The sequence below is a fragment of the Bos taurus genome, chromosome 13, assembly GCF_002263795.3.
Source record: "Bos taurus isolate L1 Dominette 01449 registration number 42190680 breed Hereford chromosome 13, ARS-UCD2.0, whole genome shotgun sequence".
Lineage (NCBI taxonomy): Eukaryota > Metazoa > Chordata > Mammalia > Artiodactyla > Bovidae > Bos > Bos taurus.
The window spans coordinates 79,500,601-79,520,391 of NC_037340.1; the positions used below are offsets into that span (position 1 = coordinate 79,500,601).

Below are 19,791 nucleotides of genomic sequence, written 5' to 3' on the forward strand. Positions count from 1 at the left end.
GTGCGGGGGCTGCTCACGAGTTGCGGTGCATGGGCCTAGTTGTCCCATAGGACATGGAACCTTCTCAGACCAGGAATTGAACCCATGTCCCCTGCACTGGCAGGCGGATTCTTAACCGCTGGACCACCAGGGAAGTCCCTAAAGGTTTTGAAGTAGTTGCCAACTTTTAAATACAGAAGCTTGCATGTTAAAATATATATACAAATAAAGATTTGTGGTTTCTTCTGGAAAACTGGCAGATCTGAGGCCACTGGGTCTTCAGTCCTCACCGCATCTCCGGCAGGTGCTGAGCTCAGCCAACCCGCTTGGCTCCCACTTTCCACTCATCACGGTCCCCACTCAGCCCTGAAGACCCCTGACCTGCGCCCCTCCACTCCCCCAGACCCCGACCCCACTTCTGAGGCTACATCCCCGGCGGCTCCCCTCACACAGCCCTCCCTCGGCCGCCTGCCCGCTGTGGTGTCCACTCCATCCTGCCTGCCAGGGTCTCCAGCCAGCCGGGCTGCTGGGGTCAGGTATTTCCCCCAGCCCCTCAGACCCTCCACCACAGTGCTGCTGCCGGCGACCTCTGACCCCGTCCGAGAAGAGAGAGAGGGTGAGCCCCAGAGAGGGAGGATTCGACAGGTTTACAGCAACCAGACGCTGCTCTGACACGAGTCTGTGATTCCAGGACAAGCCCCGAGGAACAAGGTACAGACCAGTAGGCATTATCAGACCCGCACGGTGTGACCCGCACGCTGGTCACAGTTCAGCCCCAGCAGGGGCACCGACTGACGTGCTGCACACTGGGGGTGGGGGCAGGGGCTCAAGAAACCGTCCCTTTCCATGGAGAGCCTGAGAAGCACTGGGATCTGCGATGCCCAGGTTCCGCTTCTGCCGAGCCCCCACCAGCCTCTCCCGTCTATCATCACCCCAGTGACACCGCAGCCTAGCAGCCCGGTTACCATGGCAACTGCATCCTCCTACAGACTGATGCCAGCCAGTGCAGGTGGACCCTTAGCATTGCCTGGGAAGCTTTTTTATTCTTTAAATTTCCAACTGATAACAGTGGACTGATCAAGACACAGGAACTAGATTCTGAAGGGAACACAGAAGTGAAATCTCAAATACTTAAGATTACTCTCGAGGGTTGCTTCTGGAGTTGAAAACGGAAGGAGAAAATGGCTTGCATTTAACTTTGTGTTTATATTAGAACCAGAGTGTGGTCAGACATCTACGCGGGGAGAAGCGGAGGCCAGCTAAAGAAATGGTAGCCGCCCAGCTCCTCAAACCCACTGCAAAGCAGACGCCCACTGCGGGGCATGGCGAGTAACGGTTCTGGATTGGGGGTCACGGCTCTCTCTCGTCCCACCTCACCAAACACAAAGAATTCACACAAGTGGGGAAAGAATGCGTGTTTTAACTTCACGGTGCCTTTCTGAGGAGCTATGTGAAACCTTTTTTCCATCTTCCAGGTCTCAGTGTGCCTTCCCGTCTCCTCCTCCAAGGAGACGATCTCCCCAAGGCTGTGTGGCCTTAGGCAAGTCGCTCGACCTCTCTGAGACTCAACTCCTTATTCCGTTAAGTGTCCTCATTTAGCGTTGTGAGATCAAAACAAGAGAATGGAGGATACAACACTCTGTACACACAGTGCCCGGCAGATACGCCTTCTTATTCTAATCTCTGAGACTGAGGCTGAGAAGCTGAGCTCGTCTCTGCCCACGTGCAGAGTGTGTGGGTAGCAGCCTGTGCAGAGGCTGTGCCGGTCCCTCTCCTTTCAGAAAGCGTCCTGACTGAGCGCCTTCTGTACTGAAGAGCTGCAGGGCAGCAGTGAGCAGAGGGAAGCGGGCTGGGAGGGGAGGTGGGGCGCGGCACGGACTTCTCCCATAGTAAAGACAGGAAGTTGCCAGAAGTGGAATTACATGTTAATAATTACATATTGGGTTGGCCAAAAAGTTTGTTTGGGTTCTTCATAAGATGTTATGGAAAAACCCAAACTTTTTGGCCAAGCCAATGACATATATAATATAGTGATAACAGGGGAACAGAGTTCTGCTTCTGGGCAAAACGCCTGGGCTCGAGTCCCAGCTTTGCCTTTTACATGCTGTGTGACCTTGGGCAAGTTGCTTAACCTCACCAGCCCTCAGTTCCCTATCTGCAGCATGGGGACGACGCCAGCACCTGCGTGCGGGGTACTGCTGGGGGGTGAGTGAACCACGTGACCCACAGCAGGTGCCAACAGACTGGCAGCCCCACCGCCATCACTCCAGCTGCCCCAGGAGTGCGCAGCCCCTGGAGCCCTTCTGCTCAGCTGCACCCCAGGGTCCCAACCTTTCCTTCCTGCGCCTCAACACGTCATCCCACAAACTGTGTTCTGGAGTCCAGAGGACCAGACAATTTCTACGTCACCTGGGAGTCTCCGACACCAGGGCACCATCAGGACTAGCTGGGAAGTCCTCATGGACACAAGAGCCCGGACATCCAGGCTGACCCACTTTCTGGTACAGATTAGGACGTCAATCTCATGTGGCAATTAGGGGCTATTCCCAGGGCGGACGCTGTGGCCGAGTCCACAGGCCAGGGCAGCCTCCCCTCTAGACGCCTCCAAGCACCGGGGGCAATTAGATGGCCGTTTCATTCCCCGGGGGTGCAGCAGCCAGTGGAAAACGCCATTTGACCGACAGCTCATTTTCCCAACTGACGGATGATTATTCTCATTATACCGGAGGATCTGCTTTCCTCTTCAAATTGCTAACACATTCCTCCATAAGGGCACGTACCTGACGCGGTGACTGTGCCGGCCCACAGCGCGTTCTCTATGCTCAGGCTCTCGCTGATCGGGGGGTCGCTGTCCTCCTGCAAAAGAGCAGATGGACATAAGCTGGCCCACCCAAGTCTGCACGGAGCCTGCTGCTGTCTCCAGCCTGCTCTTTGCAAGAAAGGAAGAGAGGATGACCCCCGCATCTGGAAGCCAACAGCCCAGCCAGGAGAGAAGGACCAAACTCATGGTGTTTCAGTCCCATGGAAATACTTGAAAACAGTAGTTCATGATTTAAGAAACGCAAGCTTCCAGCACTGGAGGAACATTTCACAAGGTGGGAATGATAATGTACAGGGAAATCCATCAGAAACAGCCCTTTGCTGGCCTATCTGAGGGCTTCTAGAACAAGAGCAGGAACAATTCAATACAGGTTCCATAAACCTATCATCTCAGATGCCTAAAATAATTCAAATCCAAATTTAATTTCTATTCCGAAAGGTTGGGATATGGTTTAAAAGTTATAACCATGGTGGACAGGACTTGGAGGATACTCATTGGAAAAGACCCTGATGCTGGGAAAGACTGAAGGCCGGAGAAGGAGGGGACAACAGAGATGAGATGGTTGGATGGTATCACCAACTCAATGGACATGAGTTTGAGTAAATGATGGTGATGAGTTGGTGATGGACAGGGAGGCCTGGTGTGCTGCAACCCATGGGGTAACAAAGAGTCAGAGATGACTTAGCGACTGAACAACAGCAAATGGCTTCACGTGAAAAAGACGTAAAGAATAACATTAATTACAAGAACACTTGGCTCTAAGTAGTCAGGCGACGACAGCTGTTGGGAGGCTGGAAAAACTCCCAGCTGTGTCGCCTTTACTGAGAATCATGTCAGTTTTCAAGGTGGAGTGTTCTGATGGGGACGTCACCCCCACATGACACAAAGCTACGCCCCAACAAAGCCCTGCTGGCAGTGGGCAGCGGGCCCTCACCCCGGTCATGCCCCCAGGCAGGACCCTGTGCCCCTCGAGGCTCACTCACTCGGGTGAAGGTGCCCACGAAGTTGTGAATGTCGATGTTTGGCTCCTCTGCATACACATACGAGCGGATCTGAAGAAGGTCCTGTCCCACAGGGGTGATGTTTTGGAAACAAAGTCAGTGCACGATTAAAAGGGATTTCGGAAGGCATCCACTGTTTTTCAAAAGCAACTGTACTTTCCAAACAGGCCTCACAACCACGGGGCAGGTGGAGAAGAAGGAAACCTTCCCGCAAGTTAGTCCGGGAATCTCTACCTGCAAGATCCCCAAACACCCTGAAGCCCTAAAGGGGAGAGTCTGTGTTTACCCGGCTTTTCCAGAACTAACTGATGGTGCACATCCCTCCCGCTCTGCGACACTCTCGTTTACAAGAGTCATTCAAACCCACCGAAACCCTCGCTCATTCAACAAAGGGCCACAGGGCGCTGACTCTGTGCAAAGCCTCGGAAAGGGCAGAGAGGTGAACAAGTGTGCAAGAACACCTCACACCCATCAGGGTGGCTACTATCAAAACAATAGGAAAGAGGACTAAGTTTCCTGGCGGTCCAGTGGCTAGGAAGCCACCTGCCAATGCAGGGGACACGGGCTCAACCCCTGGGCCGGGACACCCCACACGCCTCACTTGGGGCAACTAAGTGGACCCACCACAACTACCAGGCCTGTCCTCTAGAGCCTGGGCGCCCCAAGAACAGAAGACACCCCGATGAGAAGCCGTGCCCCACGACTAGCCCCCGCTCGCCACAACTGCAGGAAGCCTGCACAGCAACCAAGACGCGGCCCAGACAGAAGCAAATAAATCAATGAGGTTTCAAAAGCAAACGAAACCCCAGGGACTTGTGCACACAAGGCAGGAGCGGGTCTGCTTGCTCCTGGAGGAGAAGGGCGAGGGCCAGGGTCGGAAGGCAGAGCTGGAGCCGGCGGGCACGGGGACAGAGCGAGAGGGAAATCCATCACAAACAGTCCTTTCGCTGGCCAATCTGAGGGCTTCCAGGGCAGGGCAGGACCTCCGCAGAGAGACAAGAGCCGCAGGACCGAGTCCCGGTGGCCGTGGCGCCCTCGGAGAGCATGCACGGAGGAGTGGGCACCTGTGTCGCCTTTTAATTTCATCCCAGGTGCTCCGTCAAGGTTTCTTAAGGGCTGGAGCTGCCCGCCAGAGACCATCAACCCCATCGGCCAGATCAGGGTTCACAAGGCCGCGTGGCCCGCAACCAGCGAGCGCCTGAGGCACCAGGAGGATCTGGGGCCCCTGCAGCCCCGCCTCACAGCGGGCGGCCCCCCGTGTGGCCCCCGAGGTGGGCATCAGAGTCCCACCCAGACACGGCCGTCGGAGGGCTTCTGCAGGGAAAGCTACTCACGGCGGCGGTGGGCAGCCTCTGCGTGCAGGCCACGGGCAGCCGAAGCTTCCAGTCTGTCTCCCCGTCCAGCTGATCCGTCCGCAGGAAGCAGGACCCTGTGGAGGGAAGAGGGGGAGCCCTCTGTACACCTGCGGGTCAGGACCACACGCCCACCCCGACCCCGACCACGGGGGCGCTGACAGCTCCTGCTCTGGTCCGTGTCAGGAGAGCCAACCAACGGCCAAGAGGCAAGAAGTAATACCCAACTTCCCGCTTTCGCCATCAGCTCTGGGTTTAAATCCCCGCTCCTCCACTCACAGTAGGAGCCGGGGCTGGGCTCCTGGCCGTGCTAAGCCTCAGCCTGTCGTGTCTGTAAACTGGGGAGAAACGCAGACCTCACAAGCTGGCTGCAGAGGATTCCATGGGAGTGATGGTACCCCCAGACAGCGGCTGGCACAGGCTCACCAGCACTCGCCTCTACGAGGTGCAGGCATTGCAAGCACCTTCTCAGGAACCGAACCTCCTGGGTTCAAGGCTCCACGGCTCACAGGCTGCGCAACTTGAGGAAGCTGCTCCCTGTGAGCCTCAGTCTCCTCGCGTGCACAGACGAGGGTGTCAGAGCGCCGACTCCCAGCTTGAGGACTAGAGAGCTGCTTCACGCAAACTGCTCCGACCTGGGAAGGACCACGGAGCCCTCGGCCGTGACTCCCCCGCACATGTGACGGGTGCCAGGTTCAGCCTGACGTGTGCACGTCTGAGCAGGCAGCTCCGTGGTTCAGCCTGACGTGTGCACGTCTGAGCAGGCAGCTCCGTGGTTCAGCCTGACGTGTGCACGTCTGAGCAGGCAGCTCCGTGGTTCAGCCTGACGTGTGCACGTCTGAGCAGGCAGCTCCGTGGTTCAGCCTGACGTGTGCACGTCTGAGCAGGCAGCTCCGTGGTTCAGCCTGACGTGTGCACGTCTGAGCAGGCAGCCCCGTGGTTCAGCCTGACGTGTGCACGTCCGAGCAGGCAGCTCCGTGGTTCAGCCTGACATGTGCAGGTCTGAGCAGGCAGCTCCACGTTTCATCAGAGGAGCCACCGAATATCCCGACACTGAAGGTAAGACTTCTGAGAACTTTCAGGAAGACCCCTTCCAGTCCATCTTTGTTTTGTTTTTGGAAAAAAGAGAAGACTTCTGAGACCCTAATCCATTTTCACTGACAAGGAAACAAGGCCCGAGGACAAAGCTGTACTGTTTAAAGGACTGTTTTAACGGGGGCGCATTCCACGCACCCTGGATGATTTAACGTATCATTCATTAGTATACTCTGGCCACCTGAGGCAAAGAGCCAACTCGTTGGAAAATACCCTGAGGCTGGAAAAGATCCAGGGCAGGAGGAGAAGGGGGCGAGAACCAACATGAGATGGCTGGATGCACAGGAGTCTGAGCAAAGCCCAGGAGACAGTGGGCAGGGAAGCCTGGCGTGCCGCCGTCCATGGAGTCACAGCGTCAGACGCAGCTGAGCGACTCAACAACCACAAATTAAATATGAACCTCATCCTCACTTTTATTAAATTCGTCACAGAATGAGGTTGCAGCAAGCTCCAAAGAATACAAACGTGGATTTTTCTGAGGTTCAAAGATCTCTGCTTCTGCCTGCTAGGCAAGAGAAAAATGGCCTTGTTTCCTGAGAACAGCTTAAATAACAAAAATAAAGAGGAGATTTGAGTCAAATGATGAGGCAGGCAGGCAGGCAGAGGGGGCAGCCACCCCGGGGAACACAGCCGGGCCTCCAACCCTGCTGTGGATGCGGACGGCCGAGTGTCCAGCATCATTTCACGTGAGGGATGTGAGGATCCGTGGATTTGGTACCCACGGTTGGCGGGGGGAGGGGGGCAGGTCCTGGAACCAAACCCCCAGGACATGGAAAGACAGTGGTAACTGTGACACGTCGGGTCTTGAAGGAGACTGGAGAGGGTCACTAAGGCAAACAGGCTGTAAACAAAGAATAAACGGACGGGCGGGGCGACCGTGGCCCCACCGCTCCTGAGCCGAGCTTTGGGGGAAGGCCACCCCGCTCTCCCCGGCCCGGCCTCTCTCTGCCCCACCTCGCGACACACCTCCCAGTATCTTCTCAGAAGAGTCTGTTGCTGTTGGCTTTTGTGTGTTAGACACACTTCCTCATCCCACCAACTCCAGAGGTTGAGCTGAACGCAGCCCAGCGCGGGGCGGGGGATGCCCAGCCACCGCATGTGACCCCCCAGAGGCAACTCAGCAGAGGTCCCACTGCTGCTGTCGTGATCAGAAGCTGCTGACCGGCACGCACCAAGCCCCCCCGCCCCACCCTCCCTGCTTTTTAAAGACTGCTCTATGAAAAGAAACATTTTTGGTCTGCCTCCATGGCTCCAAAATGATCATCCGCTTCTGTTACATTTTCAAATGATTATTTTGCCAAATCACCACTGAAAGGTTAATGGCTGTTTCCAAAATTGATCCCAGATGCTTACCGTTTTTTTCTGATGTCCTCAGGAAGATCATGTCGGCAGGGACCCGCTGGTTCTGTGTTATGAACAGAGAGACTGTTACCGTGAGTGCCCCTGTGTGGGGATTCGCACCCCCCTACCCCCTGCCCACTCGGTGGGGAGTGGAGGGGGCAACCAAAACCCACAGCCTCTTTTAAGTGTCTGCCTTTGTCGGAGACAGAGCTGGGGATTTACCCTGTTTTTGAATCTGAAAAATCTTGGGCTGCTGCTGTTAGACTGCTAATCCCCTATTGAAATCTTATCTCGAAAAGAGAGCTTCCCATTTTCTGGCGAACCCAACCATTACCTCCTGCAACTGCAGCCTGCAGACCCGGGGCGGGGGGGCCCAAAGCCTGCTCCCCAAGCTGGCCCTCGTCCAGGCTGTCTGCCGAAACTACAGACAGACGTAGGCTAGCCTCATCTTTCTGCTTCGACCAGTTTTTCGGCTTGATGTTTGGCTTTGGGTGGGATTTACATAAGGAAGTCAAGTAGGAAGAAGCGAAAAAAAGCCACGCTCAAAAAAAAAAGAGGGTCGCCAGCAGCAGCCCACGTGTAATTGTGAACAGGAAAGTGTGCCACAGAGAAAGAGGTCTGCGAGGGCCTTCGCAGCTGCCACTCAGGAGAGCTTTGCTTTACCTCAAATCAACTGTGAGTTCTTAGATTTAATCCTTTTAAAAGAGCAGAGTTCACTTCCTACAGAAAGAAGCTGAGATGCAGTCCTTTCCTAATCAAGTATGATTCCAAGACTCTCCGGGGCCACCCAGCATCCAGCACCTCCCAGCGTACACAGTACCGGGAGATACGAGCCTTGGCTGGAGTAACATAACAACAGTGCTCTTTTTAAAAGTGCGTTTGTGGCCTTCTTACAGTTCTGTTTCACTTAACCCCTACTCCCCATAAAATGACAGAAAAGCACAACGTTCAAGTCAGAAATACACAACCTGAAATTGTTCAACAGGCAAATGACAAATATTTTTATGTGCTGATAGGGGCAGCGGGCCTCTAGGAAAAAACTTTATGATGAGTAAAAAACAAAAAGACTCCCAAACAAAGAATACATCAAACAGGAAAGCAGAGCTTATACTCTTCGTGTTTGCAAGCGGGATTTCGGGCCAAGCAGCACAGAAACCTTGAAACAGTATTTTGTGTGTGTGCGTCATGTTTCTCCCAGGCAAAGGTGCTGGGTAGAGCCCAGAAAGCTTATGGCCACAGATCCAGGAATCGCAGGGCAGGATTCGTGAAGTGAGCGTGACCACGCCCCATGCACGCGCACCCAGGCAGCAGCAGTCACAAGTCGCGAGACACCGCTCTCACCTTCTCGACGATGATCAGGTCTCCCACCTGGATGCTGGAGCTCTTCACCTTTACCGTCCCTGCAAGGAAACATGCCCATGATATATCACGTCTGAATTCATTTCAAGTCCTTGTGTCTCTACAGAGCGTCCGCCAGCCTGCACACCCTGAAGGATGTGCCCCCCAAACCCAGCAGCTACAGCATCTCCTGCCTCTCTGAAAAAAGGTTCATCTGCTGCAGAGACCAATTCAAAACCTGATCCCCACTTCTGAGAGCCCTGGAAGGGCTCACAGGTCTCAAGTCAGATCTTCTGTCCTCATGGCACTTTAGAGGCTCTTCTCAATCAGCACTATAAAAGATTCATTTAGCCACATCCACACACAGAAATGGGGAAGAAAATCCAAAGGCAGATCCACGGTCAAAAGACCAACACTGAATTCTCAGCACCACCAAAAAGAAAGCAGCTAACCCAAAATGACTTTTTAAAATTTGCAACTGCTATGCAGTATGGTTCATACGGGCTTCCCTGGTGGCTCAGACACTAAAGAATCCGCCTGCGATGCAGGAGACCCTGCTTCCATCCCTGGGTCAGGAAGATCCCTTAGAGAAGGAAATGACCCCCTCCAGTATTCTTGGCTGGAGAATCCCATGGACAGAGGAGCCTGGTGGGCTACAGTCCACGGTCCCAAAGAGTCGGACACAGCTGAGGGATGAACACGACATGCTTTGTATGTGGGGGAGGAGAAGGCCGCCCGCTCCAGTGTTCTTGCCTGGGAAATCTCACAGACTGAGGAACCTGGCGGGCTACAGTCCAGTGTCACAGAGAGTCAGACATGACTTAGCGACTCAACAACAGCAAATGGCTTACATGATTATAATCAGACCACACAACTCTGGCTGCATGCTTATCTGGATAAATAATAACATTAAACATGGATTCCATGCTAAGCGCTGTATACACATTGACATCCTAATGGCTTAACTTCCTCCTCTCAATGGCCATCAGAAAAGATATAATCTCTAGCTTTCAGACAAGGGAAGTGGACTCAGAGAGGCCCCATCTGCTCCCAGTCTCACAGGTCAGCACCAAGAGGCGCACCCCACCTGACTTCAGAGGAAGGAAGAAAAAACAAGAAATTCAATTCAACTCAAAAAACATTTACTAAAGTGCCATGGTCTAGGAATTCAAAGAAGACAGTCCCTCATCCTAAAAGAGCCCACAGTCCCGTGCAGGAGTCAACAGAGGCGTCCTGGGGAGTGCAGGACAGTACACGGTTTAGGTTCTGCAGCCAATAAACAACTCAAGTCTCCCAACAGCTGTTCTCCCCAAAGGCCAATAGTCTTTTGTGCATTTATGCTGGACAACATAAAGACCATTCCTGGCTCCCGGGCCAAGGTGGTGGGCTGAATTTGGTCTGCCAGCTGCAGTCTGCAAACCCATGAGCTGTGAGAGAGACAGCAGGACAGATGCTGTGAGTACAAAACAGTGTGTGGAAGGACAGGAGACAGGTGGGTGCAGAAAGGAAGCCGGAAGGAAGGACACCGCCCCCTCTGAAGGAGGACGGAGAATGGTGGCTGGCACCCCGAAGGCACGTGACGACTCACCCCACGTTCAAGCCCCTTCAGTGGAACACCCGCTGGAGGCCAGGGGATCCAAGGGTGGGCTCCGTGGACCTGCACCCGTGGAGCAGAGGCGGCAAGAGACACATAATAAGTGAATGGAGTGGGGCTCGGGGAGGTGTCAGCAAGCACTTTACAGAAAAGATGAGGTCAGACCTGACCAGATGATTCTGGCTACCAGCATCGGGAAAAAGGCATGAGACGACAAAGAAAGCAGCACACGTATGCATGTGGCCGCAAGCTGGAACTCCTTCAGCAAGACCAGAAGCATCGCGTGGAGCACAGAGATGAAGGTCTGTGGGCGGCCAGGTGGCCCAGCACGCTGTGAACAAGCCTGCGGAGGATGCGGGTCTTTACCCTCGTGATGGACGGGATCCCCACACGAGGGAGCACCACCACCAAAATCTTCATGCTCCTGGCACCTCCTGTTAGCCCCATTTAGTAAGTCCAGGGGTCCTGAATCTGCTGTCCCCCACTGTGGGCTCCTTCATCTGACATACACCCAACATTCACCCACCAGGAACTTGTGCACGCAGCTCAGATTATTTTATCTGACACTTTTCACATCATTTAATGCCACAGGTCTTTCCAGTAATTCATCACTGCTGAGATGCTTCAAAGCATTCCGAAGACTTCAACTGAAACAATTCTTTCTGAGTTCCACGGGGTTTGATCTTTAACTAATGTTTGTCCTTAATTAAACTTTGTCATGGTAACAGTGAGGAGACCTGGTGCTAAAAGGGGAGCTCTCAAACACGAATGACGTCTAGACATGATGCAGAGGGCTCTCAAGATGGCTAGCCGGTCCCAGCTGGACCCTCCCTCCCCTGGAAAGGGAGACTCCCACAGAGCCTCGCTTCCATAAACCAGAACTCAAGCCGACAGCCTGAGCGGGGGCACCCTTGGAACCTACTGGCCTAAAGCATCGGTGACGGTGAGGCTGCTGTCTTTGCAGAGAGAACCTGTGCTAATCCTAAGAGTCAGCTCATTAGAAATGCATGAATGAACAGGGGGTGCGAAGCAGAGAATTCTCTTCCTGCCTGAACAATGCTTCTGGCCCCACCAGGGGGGCCAACAGGGAAAAACCGCACGGCAGACACACTGCTGTTTCTGAGCAGCTTATCAAGGATCTTCCTGGAGGGAAGATGGTAAATTCAGCACGTCCCCCTGCCCCCACCCCCCGGTGCCCGTAAGCTTTTCCTTCGCCTGAGTCCACCCCAACTTTCCCAAACATAAATTTACACACTGTCCTTGGTGTTCTCACTGGAATTTATGCTGGTGGCCTGACCCAAACCATCCCTGAGCCTGTGTTCTGATCTTCAAGACCTACTCACACGTTTTCTCCGAACGGCCAACCCTAAGAAGAACACTGTTATAATTCTTATTAAACAATAACTGCATCTGGATGTGCCTGGGTATGTGAGCAAGACAGAGGACAAAATCAGGGGGATTATCCTAAAAAGGTTAATCTGGGGACAGAAGAGATTTATCCTTTTCTTTGGCATATGTACTTTCTAAATGCTTCACGATGATTTTTCTTTTTTTGAGTTAACATGAGGGGCTCTTCCAATAAGAAAAAATATATAATAAATTAAATTAGCTCCAACCTCTAAGTGACCAGGCCCAGACTTTCCCCTTCCATGGCAGGGTTCTGATTTACGGTCAGTTAATTTGAACTCTACCTCTCTGTCCATCTGCTCTGCCTCAACAAAAACCCCTTTAATCCACTGCGCTTGCAGAGCACTTTCCGACCAAGCCCAGCAGGCCGATCCCTCCGACAAACCCTCCTACTGTACCGGGCTCCATGTCGGGAGGAGGGCGGGGGGTAGGGGCACCCCCGCCCCGAGGTCCCTGGGGAGTCTCGGTCACAGCCCCTCATTAGCATGTTAGTATTCGGGGGGAGGAGCCTCAGCGTTCAGGTTCCACAGAGGGGGACCCTCAGTCTCACCCGCTCCACTGAGCCAACACACAGGCCGGACTGTAAGTCTGCACATCTCGGGTCACGCTGCCATTCTGGGGTGATGAAAACTGCGCGGTTCACGAGCATTAAAAGGGCAGCTAGCGGGAGCTGCCGCACAGCACAGGGAGCTGGGCTGGGTGCTCTGTGATGGCCTAGAGCGGTGGGACGGTGGGCAAGGGGAGGAGGGGGTCCGAGAGGGAGGGGACATGTGTACACTCACAGCTGGTTCACGCCGCTGTACCTCAGAAACCAACACAACACTGGGGAGCCAATATCCTCCAAATTAAAAAAACAAGAATGTCTGGCTCACATCTGTGTGCAGAACACACATGTACCTGCTCGTTCTGACGAGAGAAGGCAAAACCAGAAGAACGAAAGGAGGGAAAGCGGCCGGAAGAAAAGAGAAGGGGAAGCAGAGATCCATGCTTCGGTTCCATCACTGGGGGTTTTGCTGCCCACATCCAGCATCTGAATGACACGCCATCTCTAAGAAGGCCTTGAGTGGTAAAGAAACCACCGCTGCGGCAGGACAGAAACAGGACCAGAGTCACTGGTGAAGACCCAGGCACGCAGTGGCTGGGATTAACTCCCCAAAAGAGAAGAATCTCAGAACTGTGGAAAGGGTCCAAAGCACATGATGTCTAACCATGCCTGAGCCACTGTTCTGAGTGTTCCACCAGCGTTCCTGCAAAAAAGGAAGAGCAGAAACCTTCACGCTCTCGCAGAGCTCCCCATCTTCCTGACAAAGGAAAACAAGGCCTGAGAAATGGCACAGTGACAGTGACGATGACCTGGACCTCAAGAGAGACGAGAGCCTGAGGCTTCCCCGGTGGCTCAGTGGCGAAGAGTCCGCCTGCCAATGCAGGGGACATGGGTTCGATCCCTGGTTCAGGAAGATCCCCCAAGGCCTGGAGCAACTAAGCCCATGCACCACGACGACTAAGCCTGTGCTCTAGAGCCGGGAGCCACAACTCCTGAGCCCATGGGCTGCAACTACAGAAGCCCACACGCCCTAGGGCTGGTGCTCTGCAACGAGAAGCCACTGCAATGCGACCTGCGCACCGCAGTGAGGAGGAGCCCCCGCGCACCGCAACTAGAGCACGCCCTAGTGCAGCAACAAAGACCCAGCACAGCCAAAAATAAATAAATTGTTCTGAGAGAGAGAGAGAGAGAGGCACTCTCCCTACAGTCCCTTATTGGACTGCAAGAAAATTCTCTCTTAACACTCCACTGGGAGTCAGCAGACCTACTTCCCAAGGGGTCCGATTTTCTGTTCCTTTTTTTTTTTTTTTTTCCATCTACTCCAGAGACTCCTAAAGCTTCTAGAGACAGAGCCCAGCCCTGTGTATTCATGTGACCTGTGTATTCACATTGATCCCATTACCCTTGGGCGAATGGTCTACTCTTTTCATACCATAATTCTTAATAACTTTTAAACAAGGGACCCTGGATTCTCATTCTGCACCACAAATTACACAGCTGGTCCTGCACAGGAGTGAAAACGTGCACTCACACCTTTACAAACAGAGGAGAAGATCTGGTCTAGGGACGGAAGACACAGAACTCCCCACCTTGCCCCCCAGACCTCCCTTCTCTTTCAGACCCTGTCACACTCAACCTCCAACCTCTTGGCTCTGGGATTTTCACCATCTTTGCAGAAACTCTACAGAAGTTGGGTAAGAGATTTTTCAAAGGTTAAGTGGCAGATTGCCTGCCGGCCACATCCTAAATCATGAAATGCCTTCTATAAAATAAATGCACCCCGTTCAGCTTCGGCCACTTCACCCAGGCCGTCTCTTGAGTCGGAGTTTATAATGGGGAACGAACTTCCAATTACTAGATCTGTTTATTTCTGCAGCGATGGACCCCCAAGCCTTTCATAAGCAAACCTATTGAGCCCAAACCATGCTTTTCATGGATGAGAGCTTCAGAATAAGGGCAGTTTGTCTACACTGCAGAGAGAAACCAGATGTTTTCCATGAGTCGAAACAAGCAAATGACAATTCAGTCAAACTGCAGAACCGCCCGCAAAAAAAAAGTAAATTCCAGGGCTCTAGTGCGTGGGGGTCAATTTTCTGACCCCCGAACACCTCCAGCTATGCTTCTATTTTTCATTGTGAACGCAGGACATTAACTGCCTTTGTAGGTCTCTGCAGCAAGCTCCATGCACTAACCCTGGTTAATGTATAACTCTCTAACTCGCACTCTAATCTGACTGTGACAGTGATGAGTTGTAAATTCTATAGCATGTGTACATTTCCTGGGCTTGACACGAAAACGCCTCTGCAGACCCGGCAGAGTTCACAGGTTTAAAGTTGATATTTTCGTCTTCCAATCGGGTTGTCTTGCGTTGCCCAAAGCCGAAGAAAAGACTGTTATGTGAAAACAGGCAAACGGTGGAAGAGTATTATTATAAATTCCACGGGCCACTTCCTGGGGCTTTTGTTTAAGTTAGCGGGAACTTTAAAAAGAAAGGCTGGAGTTTAAATTTAACAAGTTTATACTCAACAGAGGCTTTTAAAATAAATATATAAATGGTCCTCCCCTGCTTCTGGTGCCCAATAATGATGGACTAGACCAACACCCCCGGCAGGGGGTAAATACCTGTTGGGAAAGGTAACAGAGCAATTTGCATGGGAGATTTTTTTCTGGGGTTGCTTTTTTATTTTGGTTAAACAGTAGATCAGTTCACCAGTGGTTTGTAATAAAGTGAATTTTGAGAAGTTTGAAAGAATAAAAGGAACCTTATGAGTCTGAAATAACAAACTTCGTATCTGTCAGAAAATGTATGGGAAAGTGTTTGGCAAGACCTATTTTAAGTTAAGACTTGTAAAAGCTAATGCTCTGAATCTTGATGAGAGAAGCCTGGGCAATGCTTTGCTTACTGAGCTGTATTTGAGAGCCTCAGTAAAAACCTTTGCAGTAGTCTTGCAGCAGGAATATCCAATGACCATCACTGAGCAGATGCAAGCTATTTACGAATAAAATGGATAAGGTCCTAGTGTTTAGCACAGGAACTAGATTCAGTGAGCTGTAATAAACCACAGTGCAAAAGAATATATATATGTATCACTGAATCACTGTGCTGTACACCAGAAATTAACATAACACTGTAAATCAACTATACTTCAGGAAAATCAGACTTTTAGGGAACTGCATTCAATGTCCTGTGAGAAGCCATAGCAGAAAGAACACAGAAGAAAGCAGCATCTGTATGTGTCTAACCGAGTCGCTCTGCTGTGCTGCAGAGGCTGGCACAATGCTGGAAATCACCTACACGCCAACTTCAAAAATAAAGTTTACAATGATTTTTAATAAAAAAGTTGTAAAAGACCATGACTGTAATTCTCTTCTCAAAAAAAGTATGAAGCCTTTTTTAGTGTCATCCCATGTCTGGACAGAGTTCATACTCTGAAAACGTAAATGGTGCCCGTGTTTAAGAATACAGAGTTTCCGTTTAGCTAATTAACTATTAGCTAAACAACAGCCACTCGTGACCCCATGCTCCCTGCCCTATCCAATCTCCTGACGAACTCCACTGCGATACAAGGTCCTAAAGGAAACACGTGTGTCTTTATACCTCAAATTTTAGTCGTATTCACTGCAGTCCTAAGCAATGCGGTAAAGTGGATTCTGAATTAAATCTTTAAAAATGCATCACTCTCAAATGGAAGTGAGATCCTTGAGGTTGCTCTGTACCTGGCAAAGGGTGCACAGAGCAGCAGGGAGGAACACTCTGGAAAGAACGGAAGGGTGAAGATACCAGTTCCGTTTTTTACACCACCTCTGTCCTAAAAAGCTGAAAAGACAGATTCCCTCCATTTTGCACAGACCTTTGACTTACGACTTACGGTTCACCCTGTGCCCAGATGTCCCCAGCAGGAAAGAAGCACCAGCAATTGTTTAATTGTGCTTCTGTTTGCACTTTCTTTCAAGGCTAATTATCCACTTGCTTCATTTAGCCCTTGATCACAAGTTAGGCTGGGAAAACATTCCTGGCATGAAGACCCCTGGAATTCATCTGGTGAAAATTTGAAACCAGTTACCCACACCCCACCTGTGATAAGCAAGGCAGGTTCCCCACTTAAGAAATAAAGTTTGGGTTTGGGGAAAGTCAAAGATAAAGAAAAATAATTCCTTTACCAATTATTATTTCTTGGCCCAAGCCAGATCTTTCAAGTAACAAAACAAAGTTTTGCTGAGCCTGCTATGACTTTAAGACCCTCTCTTCTTCGGCTTTGGTGTTTCCAGGGCCACTGAATGCTATTAATTTGGAAAGACAGCTCTACCATTAAAGTCATAAAACGCATAAAGGTCAGAGAACCTCTCTTAAGTCTCTGATCAGGTTTAAATGTGGATTTCAAGCAGGAGGAAAGGGGATGATTACTTATTTAAAAGCACCCTTCTTATATGGCTTTCAACAGTTTGCCTCAGAATGAGGAGGCTGGATCGACTTCTTTGGACTCAGAAATGTGTTTTGTCATATTGTATATTCAATATCCTGTAATAAATCCTGTAACGGAAAATAATCTGAAAAGGCTTCCCAGTTGGCTCAGAAGTAAAGAATCTGCCTGCAATGCAGGAGATGCAAGAGATGTGGGTTCAATCCCTGGGTTGGGAAGATCCCCTGGAGAAGGAAATCACTCCAGTATTCTTGCCTGGAAAATCCCACAGACAGAGGAATCTAGTGAGGAACCATGGGGGTCAAAGAGTTGGACACAACTTAGTGACTAAACCACCATCATATATATGTGTGGGGTTGGCCAAAAAGATCTCACAGGAAAATGCAAACAAACGTTTTGGCCAACTCAACATATAACTGAATCACTGGGCTGCACCCCAGAAACAGACACAGTGTAACACCACGCTGTGAATCAACCAAGACTTCCATTTTAAAAACGCGTTTTTAAACTATGTGCTCAAGCTGAACACTGTGACAATTATTAAGAGACTGCGGGAAAGTCTGAGCCTCAGCTCAGGGCCCAGCAGTGACCAGACTCACAGATGAAGGTGTTACATCAGGCTCACGCCACAGCTCTATCCTGTAACTGCCCCACCGTCTCAGACACGACGCTGTCCTTCTCTGAGCCTCGGACGTCCATCTGTAAAACCCACCTCCATGAGGCTGTTTTAAAAAGTACAGAGCAGACCTTACCCAGCGCCTGGCTGGTTTCTAGTCGAACACCTTTGTTTTTTCCTGTCCTGCTTCCCACTTTGGACAGCATTTTCCTAACAGTTCCAGTGGCACCATCTCCCTGCTGCATGCCTTGACGACAGATCCCTGGATCACAAAATGAACTTGCCCGGAGTCTCAGGTCTTCACTGGCCCATATGGTCTTTTCTTCTATTTTCCCGGGAAGGAGCGGCTCAGGAAACAAGGCTGAATTGGGAAGAACAAGATGGAGCCAGAACATGGAATTCTGTCCCCCACGCTTCTAACCATCACTGTCTGTGACCTTTGGGGGACTCTTTTTCCTTTCTTCCAGCTGTGCCTGGTCTTTGTGGAGGCTTGCAAGCTTCTCCACTTGCTGAGCACGTGCTCTACAGTGCGCTGGCTCAGTAACTGGCACACACACTTAGCTGACCTGCAGCGTGTGGGAACTTAGTTCCCTGAGCAGGGACTGAACCCTAGTCCCCCGCATTAGAAGGCAGGTTTCTTAACCTCTGGATCACCAGGGAAGTCCCCCGGAGAATTCTTTACCAGGCCACTTCCCGGGCATGTGATCCACGTTAACAGCACAGGGGGATGCACTCAAAAGCGGCTGTGACTTGGTTTAACGCTATGCTGTGCCATCTTGAAATTCTGAACAATTTTTGAACGGGGGCCCCTTGCCCCTTGTGTTCATCCTGCATTCAGCACTGCAAATCACAAAGCCAGCCCTGCCTTCTTTTGTCCTCTAGGACTCAGGATGCAGGTCACCTCTTCTGCGAAGACACCAGCAGCTCCTGCCTGATGCACTCCCATAACCTCCCATAACTTCCAGCTCATTCCACCAGTATTTAAGGAAGCCCTGCTACAATACCACTCGTGCTGCCTTTCTCGGGCACAGATCTAATCCCAGCCCAGTGCTAAACTCTTCTCATGCAAGAGTTTTACTCACGGCAGCTCTCTAAGGTAGGCACCATTATTATCCCCAATTCACTGACTGCTTAAGGGATCTGCCACCACGGCAGAGGGGCGGCACACAAACTCGGAATCACTAACTTCTTCCCCCACCAGGCACTGTGCTCAGGACCAGAAATGCAGTGGTGGCTTGGAAGGGCCATAATGCTTGTGCCTCTACAGTATAATTACAAGTTACATTTTATAATCATCCTAAATTGCCTGTCTGGATACCTTGCTGCACTGTTAATTCCTTGAAGTCCCAATCTCTCATGTTTATCTCTGCAATACAGAAACCCATCACAAAATCTGAAAGCGCTGGAGTCTCAAATACTCTTGAAGAATGAATAAAAGGTCATTTCTACACGTAGGTTAATTTTACTATTAAAGTGCTTCAAATACTTCTTATTAAACTATGACAATTACATTAAAAATTGATCTACTGGTGTGTTGCTTTAGACACATTATGATTGAAATAAGATGATCTAAACCCTTGGAAGCAGCAATTAAAAAAACACTATCCATTTTTCCTCCCAGTGCTAAGTTCATGATTTCCAGGGTTTTAAGTTCAATTATTTAAACTCAACTTTTTCCCTCCAAGTTTAGAACTCTTTCAATTTGACTAACATAATGCCTCTAAAACTTTGGCAACATCCCAGAATCTGTGCCACTGACATTCTTATGATGATACTAACTCTGCGATATGTTGAATCTAATTTTGAGACAAACACAAATTGAGGGACAGAGTACAAAGTAACTGGCCTGAAACTGGCCTGTCCTTTTCAGAAATGTCAATGTCACAACAAAGAAATCTGGGGCACTCTGCCAAGTTAGAGGAGATTAAGGAAGCAATCAAACGCAACTGGCAAACCTGTACTGCTTTTTGGACTAGGAAAAAAAAAATACTATTAAAAAACATTTAAAGAACAAATGGCAAATTCTGAGCGAAAAGTATAGAGGAAGTTAACAGTAATATATTCATGATAAATTTACTGATTTTGTAATTATACTGTGTTATTTAAGAGAAACATCCTACTGGGAATTAAACACAATCTGCCTGCACTGTAGCAGACCCGGGTTCGATCCCTGGGTCAGGAAGATCCCCGGGAGCAGGCATGGCAACCCACTCCAGTATTCTTGCCTGGAGAATTCACGGACGGAGGAGCCTGGTGGGCTATAGTCCATGAGATCGCAAAGA

At 50.7% G+C, this 19,791-nt stretch overlaps 1 protein-coding gene across 2 annotated transcripts in view; it reads right to left on the reverse strand.

The window, feature by feature from the left end:
- Positions 1-19,791, reverse strand: part of ATP9A (ATPase phospholipid transporting 9A (putative)) — a 123,849-nt gene that overhangs the window by 66,912 nt on the left and 37,146 nt on the right. For both annotated transcript variants that reach the window (XM_025001333.2, XM_005215070.5), the window contains exons 5-9: positions 8,931-8,989; positions 7,602-7,653; positions 5,136-5,230; positions 3,784-3,864; positions 2,760-2,835 (exon numbers count right to left, since the gene is read on the reverse strand). In XM_025001333.2, the coding sequence (XP_024857101.1) occupies positions 2,760-2,835; positions 3,784-3,864; positions 5,136-5,230; positions 7,602-7,653; positions 8,931-8,989 (363 nt within the window). The remainder of the gene's footprint in view (positions 1-2,759; positions 2,836-3,783; positions 3,865-5,135; positions 5,231-7,601; positions 7,654-8,930; positions 8,990-19,791) is intronic.